The 20,498-nt window shown below is 36.6% G+C and overlaps 2 protein-coding genes across 2 annotated transcripts; both read right to left on the minus strand.

Moving 5' to 3' along the window:
* Positions 1-5,435: 5,435 nt before the first annotated feature.
* On the minus strand, positions 5,436-8,749 carry Fabp9 (fatty acid binding protein 9). The gene is made up of 4 exons (XM_076836138.1): positions 8,680-8,749; positions 6,272-6,444; positions 5,678-5,779; positions 5,436-5,514 (listed from the first exon to the last, which is right to left on the minus strand). Exons 1-4 carry the CDS (start codon positions 8,747-8,749, stop codon positions 5,464-5,466), a joined length of 396 nt encoding a protein of 131 aa, XP_076692253.1. The 3' UTR covers positions 5,436-5,463.
* Positions 8,750-14,231: 5,482 nt separating this feature from the next.
* On the minus strand, positions 14,232-20,415 carry Fabp4 (fatty acid binding protein 4). Its single transcript, XM_076836137.1, has 4 exons — positions 20,261-20,415; positions 17,514-17,686; positions 16,588-16,689; positions 14,232-16,129 (listed from the first exon to the last, which is right to left on the minus strand). The coding sequence occupies exons 1-4, from the start codon at positions 20,331-20,333 to the stop codon at positions 16,079-16,081; spliced, it is 399 nt and encodes a 132-aa protein (XP_076692252.1). The 5' UTR covers positions 20,334-20,415; the 3' UTR covers positions 14,232-16,078.
* Positions 20,416-20,498: the final 83 nt, after the last annotated feature.

A 20,498-nucleotide genomic window follows, 5' to 3' on the forward strand; every position in this document is an offset into this window, starting at 1 on the left:
TTACATTTCTCTAGGACAGAAAGTGATACTGATGATGGAAGAAAAGAATTCCTTAAAAATTATTCACTTACAAAACATAGTGAAAAGTGTGTGTGTGTGTGTGTGTGTGTGTGTGTGTGTGGTGTGTGTGTGTAGTGTGATTTTATAAAGAACCAATAAAAACTGATAGACATTTGAGTAATCTTTAAATCATGTGCTATCCAGGCAGCCTACATCGTTTATTTCCTTGATTGTACCTTACAAATGTTTTACACAACTGAGATACTGTGAGAGAATGTTTAACTTACATATAGTCTTTTCCAGAGCAAGAGATTTCAGGTAAAACTAGATCAGACAATCAACTAAATTCATGTTAGGTAAAGTTAGATCAGAGAATCAGCTAAATTCATGTCTAAACTGTGATTTCTTTCATTCAACCAACCCAATCTTTATTCCCTTAAACAACTGAAAGCTAGATTTGTGGTTACATTTCAGCCAATAACAGGCTTGTGACACGATACACAATGAAAACTCTTGAATTTTATTTGAACACTAGCTGATGCAATAAACTCCAACATTCCAGTGGCTAGACCCAGATGTTCTTGTTTGATGTCCCAGTCCAGTGTAGGGGCTCCTAGTGTATGGAGCTAGGAGGTCCTTCAGAGGTCTTGGATCCCTTCTTCTCTACCATACCCCAGAGTTTCACAGTCTACCTGCTAGCCGACAGGCAAGAATTTGCTTCTTCACCGTCTTGACTCAGAAGTGACACACATCAATTCCACTCAGATTGCATGCAAAGAAGTAGTCATAAAACCCAATGCACTGAGCAGTGCCACACCTTGATTATAGGCTGTTGTAAGTAGTAACTCAATGCTAGGGAAGGGCAACCTCAGGTTTCCAAGGGGCAATTAATCATCTGTCTTATTGGCATTCAAATCATAATTCACAGATTTGTGACATTCTTTGTTTCTTTTCTCACGTCTGCTTTTGCAGTTTTGGGGATTGAACCCAGAGGCTCTTGCATGCTAGGTAAGTACTCTACCACTGAGCCACATCCCCAGTCCCCATGTCATTATTTTTTAATATAAAAAGATGAAATGCTGTAGTGAGTTTGTATTAAGTTCTCACCTAGCTTTATTATTTGCTAAATGGGCAGCATTTGGGATGCGATCATCTGTTTTTATCATCTGTCAAAACACAAATTTATTTGAGGATCAAGAAAGATAACTTGTGAAGTTGCTTTGTAACTTACTTATTGAAAGTTTTTATTTTTAATAAGTAACCACAGAAATCTGAATTCTGTTTTACAAAGTAAACCACAATCCATTTTCCTGAAAGCTGATTTCTAATTGGTTGCTTCAAGTCTCTTCCCTAAGCTAAACTCTGCTGAGACTCTTCCCTGTTCTTCTGCTGCTCACTGTTTTGGTAAACATCCCCACCAGTTATGTTGTTCCCACTCTTCCCATTCTAACTGCTTTGTCTTCTGAGAAGAGAGCTCAGGAAAACTGCAATACTTGTGCTGGTCCTTTTTAGAAAATCTCCTTCACTCTTGCCACAACCCTGGGAAATAAGTCAGTGTCCATTTTGCAAAGAAACAAACTGGTCAAGCAGCTCTTGCAGACTTGAGGGAGATGTAGAAGAGCGTAGGCAACCAGGGCATGGCAAGTGGATGTCGGGGGGGGGGGGGGCAGACTCAGAACAATGGAGTATGGAGATGGTCATCTAATGATGTCAACTTCCTGGTTGATGAAAGTGCTCATGGACACAAACAGGGGACCTAATTAGATACTTCCTTACCCATGCTCCTAAGTGGGGGAATCCAACAAAAAAACTAAAATAGATGTGTGAATAAAGGGAGCATCAATCAATTATAGTGAGGAGAGCATGAACAGGGGAAGAGATAAGGAAAGGAGGAAATTCCAGAGACCATAAAATGAACAAGCCAAAACTCCCCCACCGGATTCTCGTCTCCTAGGCTCCTTCTCTTCGTAGAAATCTGTCTCTGTTGCTTTTGTAATAAACCTGCTACTTGCTTGTTATCTCTGTGTCCCATTCTTCAATTCTTTGCTGAATGAACCCTGCACTCCTAGATGGTAACAGGCTCTCATGTAGTCATAGATGTAGAAGCAGGATTCAAGTCTGCTCTGATGGATCATCAAACCCCATTCTACTTCTTCACTGTTTGCCCCCTATGGGGCAACTGATAACTGCTGTTCTCCTGGTGGAGCTGGTGGTTAGATGGTCTCTCTCTGACTTTCTCACAAAAACAAAACAAAACAAGACAAAGGGCCTGGACACCAAATATCAAAAAAAAAGTAGACATATTTTCCCCCTAAATGTTGGAAGTAGGAATTTCAAGAACATATCATTTAGGAATTAGAATATGTCCCAATACTCCATCCTATAGTTCTTTCTACTTTTGGTTACTCATGGGACCAGTCCATTGTCTTTTAATGTTTATGGCATTTTGGGTACAAAAAAGTGTGACAGTAAAATACTATAGAGAATGTTCAAAACTATTCTTGTCAAAGATTTACCACATAGTGTTAGGTAGCAAAAAAGAAAATCTGGTGAATTATTCTTGAATAATAATACTAAGGATGGCATAATGGGATAATTAATACAGTCTTACAAACTTCAGTATCAATCTGAAGTGTAATGATTTGCTACTGAGTTTTTCAGGCTAAAATATTTCAAAACAAAATACATTTTCCAGTGTGGCTTATAAAAACTGCTCTCATTTCTTTTATTTCAAACCTCTTGGAAAGTGAATAAATGATTGATGAATTCACTATAATGAAAAGTTCCATTGTTTTCTTTCTCCTTTAAAACCCAATGCAATGTGACAAATATGTTATCATTTCTTAGAGAGAGATGATGATTTTCAAAAGCAAGTTAGATATACCCAAAGGTTGATTGTGTGAAAGTTCTTACTAAATCCTGACCAGTCTAAGTATAATTTTGAATAATTTCATAACAAAAATTTTGACATGATTTAATTGAGGATAAAAGGAAAGGTTTGGTGTTTCAAGATGGCTCTGCCTCATGAAACATCAAAAGGTAGTTGTAGTTGGACATGGTGATGCACATTTGTAATCCCAGTGACTTGGGAAGCTCAGGCAGGAGGATCACAAATTTGAGGCCAGCCTCAGCAACTTAGCAAAGCCCTAAGCAACTTAGTGAGAATATGTCTCAAAATTTAAAAAATAAATAAATAAAAATAAACAAAAGAAAAGGCTGGGTATGTTGATCAGTGGAAGAGGCACCCAGTACCTTAAAAAGAAAGAAAGAAAGAAAGAAAGAAAGAAAGAAAGAAAGAAAGAAAGAAAGAAAGAAAGAAAGAAAAAAGAAAATGCAATTTGACCTTCATGCTAACTTGGCACTGTTTTCCAGCACCTGAGAGTATCAGACACAGTGGTCACCAAGGAAGAACTTGGATGAATGAGTGAATGATTCCTAAAGAGTAGTACATTTGATGCTGTGTATAACATACTCAACACCAGGGTCTTATTTCTCATTCAGGCTCTTTGTACTTGGAATGGTGATATTTGTGAGAAGATAAATGTTTTAAAAGTTGAGAAATTCATTATTCTTTTTTAAAAAATCATGCTTCTGTAAAGACACAGATTTGAATGACATTTCTTCTTCCTTATGGTTGTAGGAAACGCTCTGGCTCCTGCTCTGAGGTGTCCCTAAAGCAGCTGTGGTCTCCAGCTCACTATGGAGGCTGTTTGAGGAGGGGTTGCCCTGATCCCTTTTTCCCAGGACACCATCAGGGTGAGAAAGCCTCTTTAACCTCTGAAGACAAACGTGGTCATGTTTTGTATATACCTGAGTCCTTTAAGAAACAGAAGGACATCATATGGGCATAAATGTCATTATTCCCCCCTGGTGGTTACCTAGCCAGAACCAGGGCTACCACTCTGATGTAGAGCCAAATGCTCAGAGGTCTTCAGGTTTAAGATGACAGCCCAGGCAGTTCCTACCCTTAGCCAGGGAATCAGTTCATAGCCTAGCCCCAAACTGTAGTCCTGTTGTTCATTACTCTTCAGTTTCCTTCCTAAGTTGACCATGTCCTTCAGTTTGCCTAGGGAACTCTGTATTTATGGTTAAGTCCTTAACAGTGCCCCTTTGTCACTTTTAATTCTCACCCAGTTTAGATGACAAAGTGCATGGGCATTCATTCTACTCCGGCGTATATAAGTATGACTCTTAGTAAGGCAGGAGAAAGTGTTAAAAGAGGCAAAAAGGAAATCCGGGCCTCTTCCAGGTCAGGTCTCTGTAGGGCAAGTCTGAGAAACTACAAGCACAAGCCAGACATCCTCAAGGTCAGCTTGATTCCTGTGCTAGCAGAAAAACTGATAGTGAGGTACTGGTTGCTTAGGATCCAGACCTCCAGTAGCCATTCTCTGGCAAACCCTGCCCTTTAGAAGCTCTTCTTTCTATTACTTCAACAAATCCTGCTACATGTCCATGGATTTTATTTAAATTTGTCAAAGAACTCACCGAATCACACTCTGTGCTACATTAGGACTTAGGTTTGACCAAGGATTGCCCATTTTTAAATTTAAGGTACAACGTGATTATCTACATAATTTCTCCACTTTCTTCTTTTTCTCCTCCCACTGCTACAGATGGGCTGAGTTTTCTAAGCTTTATTCTTTCATTTACCCCCACCGCTGTGTTTTGCTCTGAGTTCTGAGAGCCCTCATATCTAACAACAGCATTTGGTGAAACTATCAGGGGACCTTGTGGAATTCAAACAATTAATTCTCACCAGACATTCAGAAATTCAGAACTGATATCTAATAACACTCCATTCTGCGAGGATTAAGCTGTGAGCAGGGTGACAGATGCACTAGCCTAATTATTATGAATGGATTTGTGAAGAAGGGCGTCAAATGACTGTTTTAAATGCTCATCTGTCACAACTCAACCATAGTATGTGAAGTCTATTTTGTACTCCTGTATCTATCATCTATCTCTCACTATCTTCTAATCTATCCATCTTTGATTTTGTGTGTACAGTGCTGTGATTGTCTGTCTTCCTCAAGCAATTGACAGATCTTGTAAAAATAAAAAAAAATTATCAATATTGGTTTTTGGTTTGTGCTGACCAAAGTAGGTATCAAAGATATAATATACCTCCCCTGTGGTCACATCAGTTTCCACATGGATTTGATAAAATGAAAGGGGTGCATTGTGAGAATGGGTCCAGGACTGTGGAAATCAAGTGGGCACAGGGCAAAGGAGACTTTAAAGCTGATAGAGTCACACTATAGGCCAGTATCTTCTTGTTTCCCTGATTCATCAGATTTTCCCTAACCCTCATCATCAAACAGCTCCCAAACTGTACTTACTTTGATGCTTTTATTGAGCAAGATTATATTAGATTATTAAAAAATTACAGGCCTTGGGGCATATTTTCTTCAAGTACCAGTTTCCTGTTGGTGGACAAGTGCTCCTTGATGTGGACCTTTTTCTTCACACCTTTTCATAGGTTCTAGTGCTGACAATGTTATTCATGGTACATTCCTAAAAGCAAAAAGGAATGATTAAAGTTGGGAGTTGACAGATTGTTCAGCTCCTTTTTCCCCAGGCCAGACCCTCAATGCAGGGTGCATAAACCAAGGGGTAGCTTGACAAGCATGTATCAAACAAGAGACATAAGAATTAAAATTTAGAAAAAAAAACTCACCGCCACCATTTTTCCATCTACAATTTTTCTTTTGATGGTTGTCTCTTTGTCGAGCCACTTTTGGACGTGAATCATCGAGCCACTGTCTAATGTTACGATGCTCTATAAATGTATAAGAAAATCTGTTAGAAGTAGAATTCGCTATGTTCTATCTGACACAGGACTAGACATCCACATTTCCATCTGTGTTTTGAAATTCTGTTCTTCAAAATCCTCACATTAATTCTTGTCATAATTGAATACTGTCAAACTAGAAGGTTTGAGAGACCCTTTTAATTAATTTTCTCTTCTAGGCAAATAATTCCTAAACTATTTGTGCCTAATTTCTCCCTTCTATCTGATCTTTAATATAATGACTAAGTGAGATCAGGAAAAAAAAAAAGTGAGAGTAACATTTTTTTTTTTTTTTTTTAGCTTCACTCAGTCCTCAGAGTAATTAGCAAAAGGAATGACTTTGGAGATGTGCAGATATATATAACAAAACATGCCCAAACCAACTTGATAATAAGTCAAATTACATAGCACAAACCATGCCTCGCCACCTCAGGTTTGTTTCTAACAGCTGAACACCAGGAAGATTTAGTTCTGACCGACCTTTACGTTTCGGTCGTCTGCAGTAGTTTCATCAAATTCTTCCCCCAGTTTGAAGGAGATCTCAGTATTCTTGAAAGAGCTTTCCGTTCGCATCTTCACCTTATCTCCATCCATGCTAATAATTACGTTTGGCTTCACTAACACTGCCGCATTGCGAGCTGCAGCATTCACTCCTGGAAGGCAGAGAAAGCATCACACTTTATTCAGACATTTAGACAGATGTGTTAACAATCATTTTGGAAAGGAATTTCCTAAACCAAAAAACAATTTCTTCCCCCATTCAAGTTTTGGATAATGTATGTTGTGGTCTTTTATGCTCTCTGTTATCTGGACTGAGCCAGATCCTCCCAATCAGAATGTATAGCTGGCTAGTATTCCATCTGATATTTTGAAAAGCTAAATTCACTCTCTGAAGCTATTGAGCTTCCTGGAAAATGTTTATTTGCAGGGTGCCTTGCAGGTGATCAGATGCTGGCTCTGGACCTCACAGAAGCTACACAGTATAGGAGGAGTTTGGCTTAGAGAAATCCTCAGTCTGGGGATTTCCATTGTCAAACTTCACTCCTACAAAAGGTCGGCAGAAGAGCTGACTCCTTCTCTGTCTCTCTCAGTCATTATCAGACTGTTTCCCACTCAAATTAGGGAATGGATGTGATGCACTTCACAGCGGAGTAGCAGTTTTAAATCCAAGGATCACAAGCAGAATTGCCTGGCTCCAATTTTGCCACCTGCTAGCTTGGGTGTGTTATGTACCTTCTCTACCCTTCAACTCTCTTGGTAGTAAAATGTGTTTAAGTGGTTCTAACCTTACAGGTGTGTTGGAAGAGGAGCTAAAGGACTTAGTATGGTATTCACATAGAGGAGCTCAGCTGTTATTGAGACACATCTAACCCAGCTCCTAGTCAAAACAAGGACTGTCTTGACATGGTGGTTCACACCTGGAATCCCAGCGGCTTGGGAGGCTAAGGCAGGAGGATCTCAAGTTCATAAGCCTGCCTCTGCAAATTAGGGAGGCCCTGTCTCTAAAAAAAATTTTTAAAAAGGGCTGAGGATATGCCTCAGTGGTTAAGTGCCCTGGTAAGGTACTAAAAAAATTGTTTTATGTACAAACAAACAAATAAAAAACCCATGAGGATTGTTCTGGCCCTAAACCTTGTGTTTAATTAAACCTCCAAATTTTATTCAAAATAAAAGCATCTTTAAATCCATAGGTAAGGAAACCTATTTATTGCTCCCTGAGAATGTTAATACTGAGATAAAAGGAACAAATAATATACTTGGGGTTTTTTTTGTTGTTTTTGTTTGTTTGTTTGTTTGTTTTTTGCATCCGGGATTGAACTCAGGGGCACTTGGCCACTGAGCCACATCCCCAGCCCTATTTTGTATTTTATTTATAGACAGGGTCTCACTGAGTTGCTTAGTGCCTCACTTTTGCTGAAGAGGACTTTGAACTCGAGATCCTCCTGGATCCTGCACCTGGCCAAATAGTACACTTATAAGTACACTAACTTATTATGCAGGATAAAGCATGGTTGTTTCATTGTCTAGAATGAGTAAACATATTGTTAATAACAATAAGCATCTACTGATCATTCCAAACAAGTTACAAAAAAAAAAAAAAAAAAAACTAAAGAAGATTCTTGGCTTTATACATAGTTATTTATCATAAAAGAGATTTCTCTTAATTAAATATAAAAAATAAGTAATTACCATTCTTCTAGCATTCGTAAAAAAAAAAAAAATCTGTGCAGCTATTATAGACCCAAGTCATTATAATTGATGTTTGACCATTTAACTTGAGAGAAAGGATAGGTAGGATTTATACTTCTGAGAAACATCCCATCACTAGACTTTCAATGAGTAAAAGTGTCCTATTTCTCCCACCAAAGGAATTTTTCAAAGTAATGTCTTACCGATCACTTATATGAATGAGAACTCTAAAAATTAACTGCCTAGAAATTTTATTTGTTGCTACTACCTTTCAAAATTCATAACTTAAAGCAAACTCTGAGATAAGTTTAATTATAGATGGTGATTACTGTCTATAAATTTGAAACTGGAAAAAACTGTTCAATAAAGTGACCAAGCAAAAGAGATCCTCAATCTAAAGGTTAGCAAGAAGTATTATCAAAAGGATAAATGGGCTTATACATGGATTTTGACTGGAGGTATCTATGAACCTCATATTTTTAAAAAAGACAATTTATTACTAATACTAAGGAAAAGCAAAAGTAGTAGTAATAATAAGTAGGATCATAAACTATGTTAGTCTCAAATGAATATACCCCAGAATCAAAAAAAAAAAAAAGAGAGAGAGAGAATTGTAGGAAAATTCATTGTAAAGTGCAAACACAACACATCACAAAGTGCTTTGCTAGTTTCCCCCATCCCATAAAGGCATTTCTCACCCAGCTCTTTCATATAATCCTCAAAGTTTTCACTGGAGACCAGTTTCCAGGTTCCCAAGAAGGGCTCCATCGTCAGAAGGCGAGCTGAGAAGAGCCACTCACACAGGAAAACCAACGAAATGCAGGCATTGCAATGCCACCAGGAGCTTGATTTAAAGAACGTCCTCATCATGTGATGCTCCTGGTGTGGCCAATGAGCAGCAGCAAGACTAAGACTCAGCATTTGAGTCACTTTATTTACCTCCACATTAAGAGGCAGAAAATTAACGTGTGAGGTTTAATTCAGGTCAACGATTACAGCTTCTAGCAAAGAGATTTGTACCCGAGTCACCTGATAAGTACTATTTGTGGAATGGAGACAATTTTCAATAGAGATCAGCCTTTTGAACAATAAATGCTGTTACCCTGGAGGGGTGTCCCAATGAATATCTGATGAACAACTGCCTGGAATGTTTTTCCATCCAAGACAAGGGCATCTACATCAGCTGTTTCGTGTTTGGGCAAGTCATAGTGCCAGAACATTCTCTTCATTAAAATAATCCCTTCCCTTCCTTGCAGGGTTGATGTATTGATATTAGTTAATGTAACCACAATGCCTGCAGTGGCTTGGAGGGAGGGGTAGGGCATTATTAATACTATCATTGTTGTTAATCAAGGGTAATTGAGGATGGGGCAAGAAAGGTGACTATTATCACTGAGTAGTGACTTGCAGTTTCAACCTTAAAAAAAAGGTAGAGCTTATTCCTGGAAAATTCATATTTCAGTTTTATAAAGTAATATTGAAAGCTGTCATATATAATCAAAGAGAACCAATTTAAAAAAATTGTGAGGGTAAATTTTTGGAAGTTTTAGGAAGAAAAATGTGCTTGAAATCTATATGCTAAAATAAAAACAAAGGTAGCAAGTAAATTTAATCTCTGTGCAAATAGTCCTGAAGTCATTTCAGGCAACTCAAGTAATGGAAGTAGACTTTGTGGATATTGAGTTTACTAAGAAGAATTAAATCCAAGGGCTGGGTTTTACCCCTAGCTTTGAACACTATTTGTTTTCAAATTAGTGAAAAGTCAGAGAGAGAGTCAGGGACCAGAAGAAAGATATTCACACTTTTATCTGCTTTGTGTCAAATATTCCTTCCAGTCAGAGAAATATCTGTTCAAGTGATATTTATGTGGACAAAGCAAAAAAGAGGTTAATGATTTGGCACCACAAAGCAAGGACTTTAGTAAAATAAAGGATTTCCTTTGAAGAAAACATAAAAGATGTATATGTTATGTCTTTGTAGGTGGAAGAGTTATTAAGGTATCTGGAGGACAAAATAGGGGAAGTAAAAATCCTAGAGTCAATTTTAGGAAACAGACTCAGACTCAAAGTAAGTGCCTGAGAAGTTGAAGATGTATTCAGATGTGATGTTCCCATGGAGAACAAGTTACTAGAGCTTGCTTGACCGGTTCTAGAAGTGTATGCACTCTCTATTTGAAAGAGCATAAATGTCTATGCAAGTTGTCCAGTAGGGTAGTATAACAAAAGTTTCCCATTGGTGTAACCAACCTTGTTGTTGTGAATCTTCTGTCACTGATTATTTCAGAAATCAATCTGATGGTTCATTTTAGAAGTCACTTGGCCCATGTGACAAAAAATGAAAGTCAAATTTCTGGCTTCTACAAAGTTCCCCATCCCTGAGAGGGAGTTAGAAGGAGAGACACCGCTAGTCTTCCTCTGCATGTTTTGCTTTCTTATATGATATTTGCAGTGTTACATCCACTGAAGTACCAACTCAAAGACAGAGCCAGAATGAATGACGGTAGAGATGAAAGGTGGGAGGAACTGAGGAATGCTTTATTCCCAGAAGTTCTATCATGTGAGTTCATGAACTTCATTATTAAACAGTTTTGTGCCTGAGTATTTGCTGTTTGCAGATTAAGCTTTCATAATTGATATGCCTTTGTTAATAGCTTCACCAAATGGTTAATTTGGACTTGACAGCAGCCAATTACATGTGTCCCGTGCATTGGCTTCGAGCACAGCATTCAAATCTAACATCTCCTCTGAAACGCTGATTCAGAGCTGGTTGATCCCTACTATATGCTAAAATAATATGTGATACAATTCTGCTTTTAACAGAAGTATTTGGGAGAACATACTCATACTAGTGTGACGAATTCTCCCTTAGCTGTCTCATGAACTATTCTGTGAGTACCTCCAGAAAGGATGATACTTCTTATTCATCTGTGTATCCCTAAGATAGTACCTGGCAAATAATAAACGCTTAATAAATATTTTACAAATGAGTGGCAAAAGAAATAAGCATTCTTTCTTTTTTTTTTCTTTTTAAAATTTTTTTCTAATTAGTTACACATGATTGGTAGAATGTATTTTGACATATTATATGTATATGGAGTATAACTTCTAATTCTTCTGGTTGTACATGATGTAGAATTACTTTTGTTGTGTAATCATGTATAAAATATTAAGGTCCGATTTATTCTACTATCTTTCCTATTCCCAATCCTCCTCCTTTCCTTTCATTCCCCTTTCTCTAATCTGGTGTATTTCTATTCTTCCCTAAAACCTCCCACCCTTATTGTGAATTAACATTCACATGTCAGAGAAAACATTCTGCCTTCAGTTTTTTGGAATTGGCTTATTTCATTTAGTATGATATTCTCCAGCGTCATCCATTTACCAGCAAATGACATAATTCATTCTTCTTTATGGCTGAGTAATATGCCATTGTGTTATACTGACATTCTCAGTGTGTTTTTTTTTTTTTAATCTCTATAATAATGACTAAAGGCAGGGTTTTTGTACTTTGTCCTCTCCTGACCTGTCCCTAAGCTGGGCCTTTCATGCTGGTGGTCTTCGGATTATGAATGGATCCCCAGACTCCTGTCATCTTTTCTGGTGTCTCATTATTACTATAGGGTCTCCCTTCTTAAGTGACAGAGTTCTCTGCTTTTCAATATCACTTTTGTTACTACATTTATTATTCAAATTTCAATTGTCTATTTATTTATTTATTTTATCTTTTAGTTGTTGATGGACCTTTATTTTATTTGCTTATTTATATGTGGTACTAGGAATCGAACCCAGTGTCTCACATGTATGAAGAAAGTGCTCTACCTCTGAGCTACAACTCGAGCCCCTCAATTGTCTGTTTTTGTAGAAGTAGTTCATACTTATAACAATAATATTTCAAAATACGGGCTGGGGATATGGCTCAAGCGGTAGCGTGCTCACCTGGCATGTGCAGGGCACTGGGTTTGATCCTCAGCACCACATAAAAATAAAATAAAGATGTTGTGTCCACTGAAAACTGAAAAATAAATATTAAAATATTCTCTCTCTCTTTAAAAAAATGTATACTAATATAAAAAACTAAAAAGTAATTCAGCATTATAAATATAAAGATGATATTCTCTTCTCCAATATGGAGAACAGTTATTTTGAAATTTAATTTTGGTAATAACTGGTTCAAATGTGAGATGTGCAGTTGAAAAAAAAATTCAGTCCTCATTTTGCTAGTATGTTCTACTTTGGAGAAAATGGTGTTAAATTTGAGAACTGTTTGCTTAGAATAAATGACATATTTTGTAAACCTTATTTTAATAATTTTTATACATTTGGAGGCTTTGAGAAGAATTTTTATATTAAGTTTTGATTTCTGTATTACCTTGCTTACAACATAAATTTACTCAAAATAATCATGCCAAGTTAACTCTTAGCAAATATATTTTTAAAATGAAAACTTCCAATTTATTTCTTCTGCAGTATAGAATAAGCCCATCTCTTATCTACTATGTGTTATTTAAAATATAAATAAAAATAAAAGTAGGAACTCCTTTCTAAAGAGCTAAGTATAAAATTTTATTAATGGGTAAAGAATTTTTTGAATGGATTTATTTTTTTTTGACAATTGGTACTTTCTATTGCTTCACCCCACCCCACACCTACCTTATATTTTTGTTGATTTTTTTGCTGTAGTAGTAGTTCATATTTTTAATAATTTGGGTTTTTTTGTTACCTTTCAATTTGGAAATAATTTCAAAGCTATAAAGAAGAAATTGAAAGAGAAATACCAAAAGCACACTCTTTGCCTAGAGTTCCCAGGTGTCAAGATTTTAATGCACTTGCCCCACCTCCTTTTCTCCTTCTCTTCCCACCCCCCTCTTCTCTGACAGAGAACTTTTTTTTTTCTGAACCATTTTAGAGTAAGCTGAGAAATTGACTCCATTTCTAATATGGTTTGGATGTGAGATGTCCCCCAAAATCTCCTATATTAATGCAGGAATGTTCAGAAGTGAAATGATTAGATTTTGAGAACTGAATTTTGCTTCGTTCAGTTTCATCTTTTGGTTGTTGTCCACTATCTGTATTAAAGATCAGGCTGAAGAGCCAACTTAAGGTCTTTTCTGAACCTTCTGTCCGGATACACAGTGACTTTCTAATTTGCCCACATGCGTAGCTTCTTTTGAATGTCTTAGTGTTTAATGACTGGTTGCCAAAAGGGAAAAATCAGAAAATGAAGTGGGGAGGAGCCAATTCTCTAAAAACCCTGAGCTTGCTTCAGTCTAAGGAGAGGGACTCGCAACAATGAGGGTAGTGTGACAGTGGCTGTTGGCATCTGTGAATGCACATCTGTGATCATAAGCAGCCATCATCAATTAAAACACAGATGCACAATATTTGGAAAAAACAGGGTTCTTATTGCCTATCCTGGCTCCTACAAACTGTGTGCCATGGGGCTGGGGATGGAGGTGAGTGTCTGCTACAATGGCAGGAGCTGAAATTAACAAAAAATAATGTCAGTTTTATCATCTAGGACTTTCCCTGAATGTTGCAAGGATCTAGTAGACTCTAGAGTTTCAAAATAGTTCCATCAAACAGATTCTTCCAATGCAAGTATTGTCTAGGTAAGGAGTATATTCCTGGTGCTTCCTAGTCCCTGTCTTCTTAGGATCCTCTCAAAATCAACCTCATCACATTTTATGAATCAAATTACCATTTGGACACTGATGATTTCCAGATCTACATTCCGTCCAGAATATCTCTCTTAAATTTTAGATTCCCAGACCTATTCTCTATTTAGTTTTATGGGGATTGGGGATGTAGCTCAGCTAGAGTGCTTGGCCAGCACTCATAAAGTCCTGGGTTACATCCCAGGACTGAAAATAAAACAAACAAAAAAGTTGCTTTCTAGTTTTATGATACTAAGTTCTGAGTTTTGGTCACCTCATTTGTAAACAGAAAACCGAAATCCTCTCTCAGTGTTTTGATGATAAATGACATGAACTATGCAGATTGCCTAAACCATTGTTAGCGATTAGTAAATATTGGTTTACAAAAAATTGTCCTAATCAACCCTCCCAAATATCTATATAAGTTCTCCACATCTCTAGTGAGCCCCAACTGACAGTCATACTCTTTGTTTTGGAATAAAACAAACTCTTATGACCGAGTCAACCTCTCTGTTCTGTCCACATCATGGTGTTACATATATGACAGCTACTCAGAATTGGACTTATTTTTAAAGCGAACATACAAACTGAATGATATCAACTGCAGTATATATTTTATTTTTAATTTTCCATTAACACATAGTGATTATACATACTGAGGTTCCATGTGATACTTCAACACATGCATACAATGCTCATTGATGAATCCAGCCTCCCTTCCTAACCTCCATTAATCACTATTCTACATTAGATTGACTTTTGTTTTTCTTTAACTTTCACATAGGAGAGAGAATATGCGGCACTTGTCTTTCTGTATATAACTTATTTCACTTAACATAATGTCCCCTATGGTATATACCTGAAAAGATTTTTGTCTTACTGTAAGATGTAACTGTGTGATTTAGAAATTTTGCCCTATATTGGTGAAAACTCAATAATCTGTAAAATCTGTAGAAGTGCTTCATGGTTTTCACAGGACACAGGAGAAACACACACACACACACACACACACACACACACTTGGGAAACCTCAGTATACTTTGTATGTTTTGAATATTGAGATTACAAGGAGATTATATTTGAATAAAAAGTTTTGCTAGTAAGAAAACAATTAATGTGAAACTACTACAATGACGTGAATTTTTACTCATGGACAAAACTGTCACCACTTTTGTGGAATACACTATGGAATTATTTGCACTGAAGTCTGTAGCTTTCAGAAATAGACTGCGATGGTTTGGAAGTTGTTTGTCCTACAAAGGCTCATGTACTAGACACTTGGTTCCCTGTGTGGTGGTAATGTTGTGATAACTTTAAGAGGTGGAACCTACTGTAAAGTAGTTAGGTCAATGGGGGACATAGCTCCCCCAAAGAATTAGGGAGATACTGGATAGACCCTATAAGAGTGGGCTGTTACAAAAAAGCAAGACTGATTTGTCCCTGCTCTCTGGCTTTCTGTCTCACCACATGATCTCTCTTCATATGCACTCCATCCATGATGTAATTTGTCATCAGGTCCTCACCAAAGGCTAAATTTATGTGACTACCTCATCTTGGATGTTCAGCCTCCAAAACTGTGAGCTAAACTTTTTTCTTATAACACCAGCCTTGGGAATTTTGTTATAGCAATGGAAAACTAAGACACCTGATTCTTCAATATTTTTTGGGGCGGGGGGTACTGGAGATTGAATTCAGGGGCACTCAACTACTGAGCCACAACTCCATCCCTATTTTGTATTTTATTTAGAAACAGGGTCTCACTGAGTTTCTTAGTGCCTCACTAAGTTGCTGAGGCTGACCTTGAACTTGCAATCCTCTTGTCTCAGCCTCCCAAGCTGCCGGGATTATAGGCGTGTACCCACCAACTAAAAATTACAGACTAAAGATTTTTTCTACCACATGCAACAAGAATGTACAACTCACTTGCAAAGATCCAGGACAGAGCAGGTATGAAACATATGCATTTATACCAGCTGACAATAGACATTTTACTCTATTTAAAACTACATTAAGTCTCCAAGAGATAGTTTCCTAATTAGATATACTGAGAAAGGGACCTAATATTCAGTCATGGTACATATTGCCTCCTACCTAGGCAAATAGAAAATTCACAGATATTAATTTTTTTTACCTTGCATTATTATTATGAAAGATCTTATGACTTATATGAGAAACAAATCAATAATGCAATTGTCCTGTTTTCTTCATTCAATTATGAGTAAATGAAATTACAAAGCACAATAAATATATCATCCATCATATCACCTTCTAAATCTAAAAAGTTTTATTTAACCAAACCAACCATATTTAGCAAAATCCAGCTCGGGAGAAAATTAGTTGCTTGGTAATTATGGGAAAATAATAATATCTTTTTGAACAATTCATCCAACAGAATGTCGTGGAGTTTGATACAAACTTCAGTCCAGGTCGCCATGTCTCTTGGTTTATGCTCTCTCATAAACTCTGGTGGAAGTGACGCCTTTCATGACACATTCCTAGACATGCAAAACACAACAAAATGAATTCTCCGTTACTCACTGGGACTACACTATGGGTTTAATTATGGTGTTTCTTAATGTTAGAAAGGAAGCAATATTCATTCAAAAGACATTTGTTGTGGTGGGGGCACTGCTGCAGACAAGCTTTTGTGCCTGAGAGAGGGCAGGAAATGCCTTCTGGGAGATAGCATGCCTGGGCTGAGCTTAAAAGCACAGAGGGACTGGGGTGTGACTCAATGGTGTTACGTGTGCTTAGCAACTACCAGGTCCTGGGTTCAATCCCCAGTATCACAAAAATCACAAAGGAAAATAGCCAGGGTGGAAGATAATCCTAATAAAAATTACTAGGTTATTTCATGATCATTATTCTACTTAAGGAAATTCACCTTGCTTATAAATACAAAATTCTAGATCCTAGTAGTAGAATCTTGAATAAGTACCTAGAAGATACTCACCACCACCAGCTTATCATCCTCTCTTTTTCTCTTTATGGTGGTCGATTTGCCATCCCACTTCTGCACCTGAACCAGGACACCCCCATCTAAGGTTATGATGCTCTGAAAATACAATAAAAAGTGATTATAATCTGAATATGAAGGCAGAAAAGAAAATTTTAAAATATTACCCTGTTTCAAAGATATACTTTGAGGTCATTAGTAATTCTAAATGACAAGAATGTATTCAAAAAATGAGTCTTAAAAATAACAGCACAGGACTGGGATTGTGACTCAGCGGTAGAGCTCTTGCCTAGCACGAGCGAGGCCCTGGGTTTGATCCTCAGCATCACATAAATAAATAAATAAATAAAATAATGTCCAACTACAGCTAAAAAATAAATATTTAAAAAAATAACAGCATAGAATATATTATGTGTGTGTAATGACTAGAATATGCAAAATTGCATTTGAGAAAAATATTGTGGAAGAATATAGATCATAAATTTATACTGAGATGGTAAGATTATAGGTGATTTTTCTTTATTTCTTCCATTCTTCTATAAGCTTTTTCTAACATGTTTTTATTACTTCAATTCCTTTCAAATATTCTATGAATTATGTGACATATAAATTATGTTAATCATTTTTTTTAAAAAAATATGAGGTCCACTTAGTAAAAAGGGGAAAAATTCACCAACTACTATGTATTATGTGACATATAAATTATGTTAATCATTTTTTTAAAAAAAAAATATGAGGTCCACTTAGTAAAAAGGGGAAAAATTCACCAACTACTTATTGAAGGCAACATGGTGTAGATGGTGGAATTCAGGGGTCTTGGCCCACGAGAGAACAGTCTTTCTGCTTTTATTATGAAACCGTTTCTTGCAAGCAATGGCAATTTAGAAACCAGGTGTTCACTCTGCCAATACCCTGTTCCTCACCTTGACTTTCCTGTCGTCTGCAGTGACTTCGTCAAATTCCTGGCCCAGTTTGAAGGAAATCTCAGTGTTTTTAAAGGTGCTTTCTGATCTAATGGTGATCACATCTCCATTCACACTGATGATCATGTTGGGTTTGGCCATGCCAGCCACTTTCCGGGTGGCAAAGCCCACTCCTGCAGTTAGGAAAGGAAAAATGTAAGGTTGACACTTTCTCTCACATCAGTAAGTCAGAGAAGTGTGGTGTAAGAGGAAAGAGGGAAAGAGAGACCCGTGAGTTTCTTAAGGCCTCACTTAGATAGCTCCTGAGGATAAGCACACTAGGCTAACATAAGAAAAATTCTGAGGCTTAGTCTTAAAACTTCTCCTTCTCTAGTTCTGGACATAACTCCTCAGGAGACCCACTGTTAATTCTCAACAAAAATATTTATAGAAATTAAGTTTTATGGCACATACATACACACACACACACACACACACACACACATGTTCATACACACACAGACACACACATACAGACACATATCTATCCCCATTAACATTATTTTCTATTTATAAAATATGGAAATACTTGAGGCAACAGAACCACTTCATTCTTTCTTAGCTTTTAAAAATTTTATTAAAAAAATCCACAGTCAGAATTTTAAATAGGACTTTGTGGGCTATTATAGAGTTATTCAGGTAAGAGATCATCTATTTTGAGTGTACAAAAGTCACAATACCTAGCATTTACTATCAAGTCTAATATTCTGGGCTTCTTTCCCAAATTATTCCCCAATGGAATGAGGATTTGGATTAATTCCTATGAAAGGGGGAAAAATGTTCTGTAAATACATATCATTTTATAATGGTGATAGAATTGCCAGAAATTTATAGGAAATATTAAGGAGAAACTAGGCATCAAGTGTGTGAAAATATCAAAATTTAATGAATCATTAATTCTAGGACTGGGTATGTAGCTCAGTGGTAGAGTGTTTGCCTAGCAAACATGAATAATAAAGCAAAGAAAGAAAAAGGAAGAAAAGACTTCACTGTTTCTCACAAAAACAATATTTTGATTCCTTATCACCTAAGTCATGAACTCTTATTTAAAAAAAGCAATGTATTTTCTTGTATAAAGTATGAGGTGAACAATTACAACGTAATATGAACTGTGGTAACTTGCCATCACTACAGATACAGAACTCACGAGAGTCATAGATGTGTTGAATTTTTTTTTTGACACATGCACATAAATGTAGGTTCTCTCTTTGATTAAAAGCAACCAAAGGCTAGAAAGAGGAAGAAACTGGGAGAGAAATATGATGTGAAATAAGTAACACTGAGGCTCAGATTTAGCTGCCTATTCAAAAAGTGGCACAGTGGGAAGACATTGCTTCAAGTCCCAGCTTTGTTGCGAAATACATTAAATGTATGTATTAAATCAGCAGAGAGAACAGATAGGGCAACACAGAGGGATTCTGCAAGGACCGACTATGGAAAAAAATCTCTACTTGTTTCATTCTCTCCTTATTTGACTGCTCAGAAGACAAAACCTGTTCACCCAGCCTCAATTAATGCAGCCAGCTTCATTCAGGAGGTATCTTATTGTCTTTATCAGCCTTTTATAATTTAAGCAGTGTCACAAGAATTTATATGTGAATATTAAAAGTGTAAAATGCTTCCAAAAAATGAGAGGTAAATGCCTTCCAATCCTGGCATTTCTATATCGGTGCATTTTGATCAGTGTATTGAATCACAACTAGTTGATATTCTGGAAAATTAGATCTTTCCCGTGCTAAAATTCTTTATTTCTTTCTCATCAATAATCAAGAAAAAAAAACCAGTAGTTTCAAACAAGTTAAAAAAAAAACTGCTTATATAAACTTGAGGAGAAGATCAAGTCTTGAGATTTAGGGAATTCACTTCTAACTCCTAATAACGATAACTGTATAAAATTTCTCCCCATTTTGATAATCCTGGATCTAACTTTATCATGTATGAGGCTTGGGATAGAAAGAGCTTTCAAAGCCAAAGTGACCTGAGAAGATACTTTTATAATTTACATTTATTACTTTCTTGCCATAATTATCTGATGAACATTCATACACAACATAATGACAGTGTTAACAAAGTCTAAAAATCTATAGGTGACATACGCAACATTCTCCTTTTGAATTACTCAGTAATCTATGGCATCCTGTTTCTAGTCAAAGTATTTAAACATTTTACAGAACATATCTTCTGAAATTAATATTTTTGTCTACAAGAAAATAACTACATATGTTAATGCATTGACACTGGGACAAGAAAATAATTTGTTAACATACATTTACTAAAAAAAAATTAATTTGCTAAGCTGAGAAATACAGTGGCTTCAGTTTCAAATGGAAATTATTGTATGCTACGATAGAAATATGTTTTTAAGGTATTGCACATTTAATATGCAAAAGAGGATGAAAGAAAAACAAGCAAAGAGCCAAGTAAATCAAAGACACCCAAATTTTGTAATTAGAGTAAAATCTTGGCATTCTATAGATTATAAAAAATTTCATTTAGACCCTTTGGTTCACCTTTAGGAAGCTTTAGTTATAGCTTTGGTTGAGAATGTTTCTAGAAATAGATTCTCACTTGCTGCTTGTACAGCCTCCATATAGAAAAATAGCATTTTTGTTTGAGACCAGCGCTTCCAGGGTGAAAACCCAGCTGTCAGCTCTTTCTCCCCAGAAAAAAAGTTAAAAATCCCATCATTCCACAGCACATTTACTTACCCACTTCTTTCATGTAATCATCAAAGTTTTCACTGGAGACAAGTTTCCAGGTACCTACAAAAGCATCACACATTTTGCCAGGTTTCTAGGAGTATTCTTCCAGGTGAGAAAGAGGCTGCAGGATTCCAGAAGGTGCTGTGACCCCCTGGAGTCCAGAGGATGCCCTTTTAAAGATGCTCAGAACATGTGATCATAGGAGTAACCAATTGGGAAGGATATCAGATTGTTTCCTTCATTA

This window comes from Callospermophilus lateralis, chromosome 16 (assembly GCF_048772815.1).
Source record: "Callospermophilus lateralis isolate mCalLat2 chromosome 16, mCalLat2.hap1, whole genome shotgun sequence".
NCBI classification, from domain to species: domain Eukaryota; kingdom Metazoa; phylum Chordata; class Mammalia; order Rodentia; family Sciuridae; genus Callospermophilus; species Callospermophilus lateralis.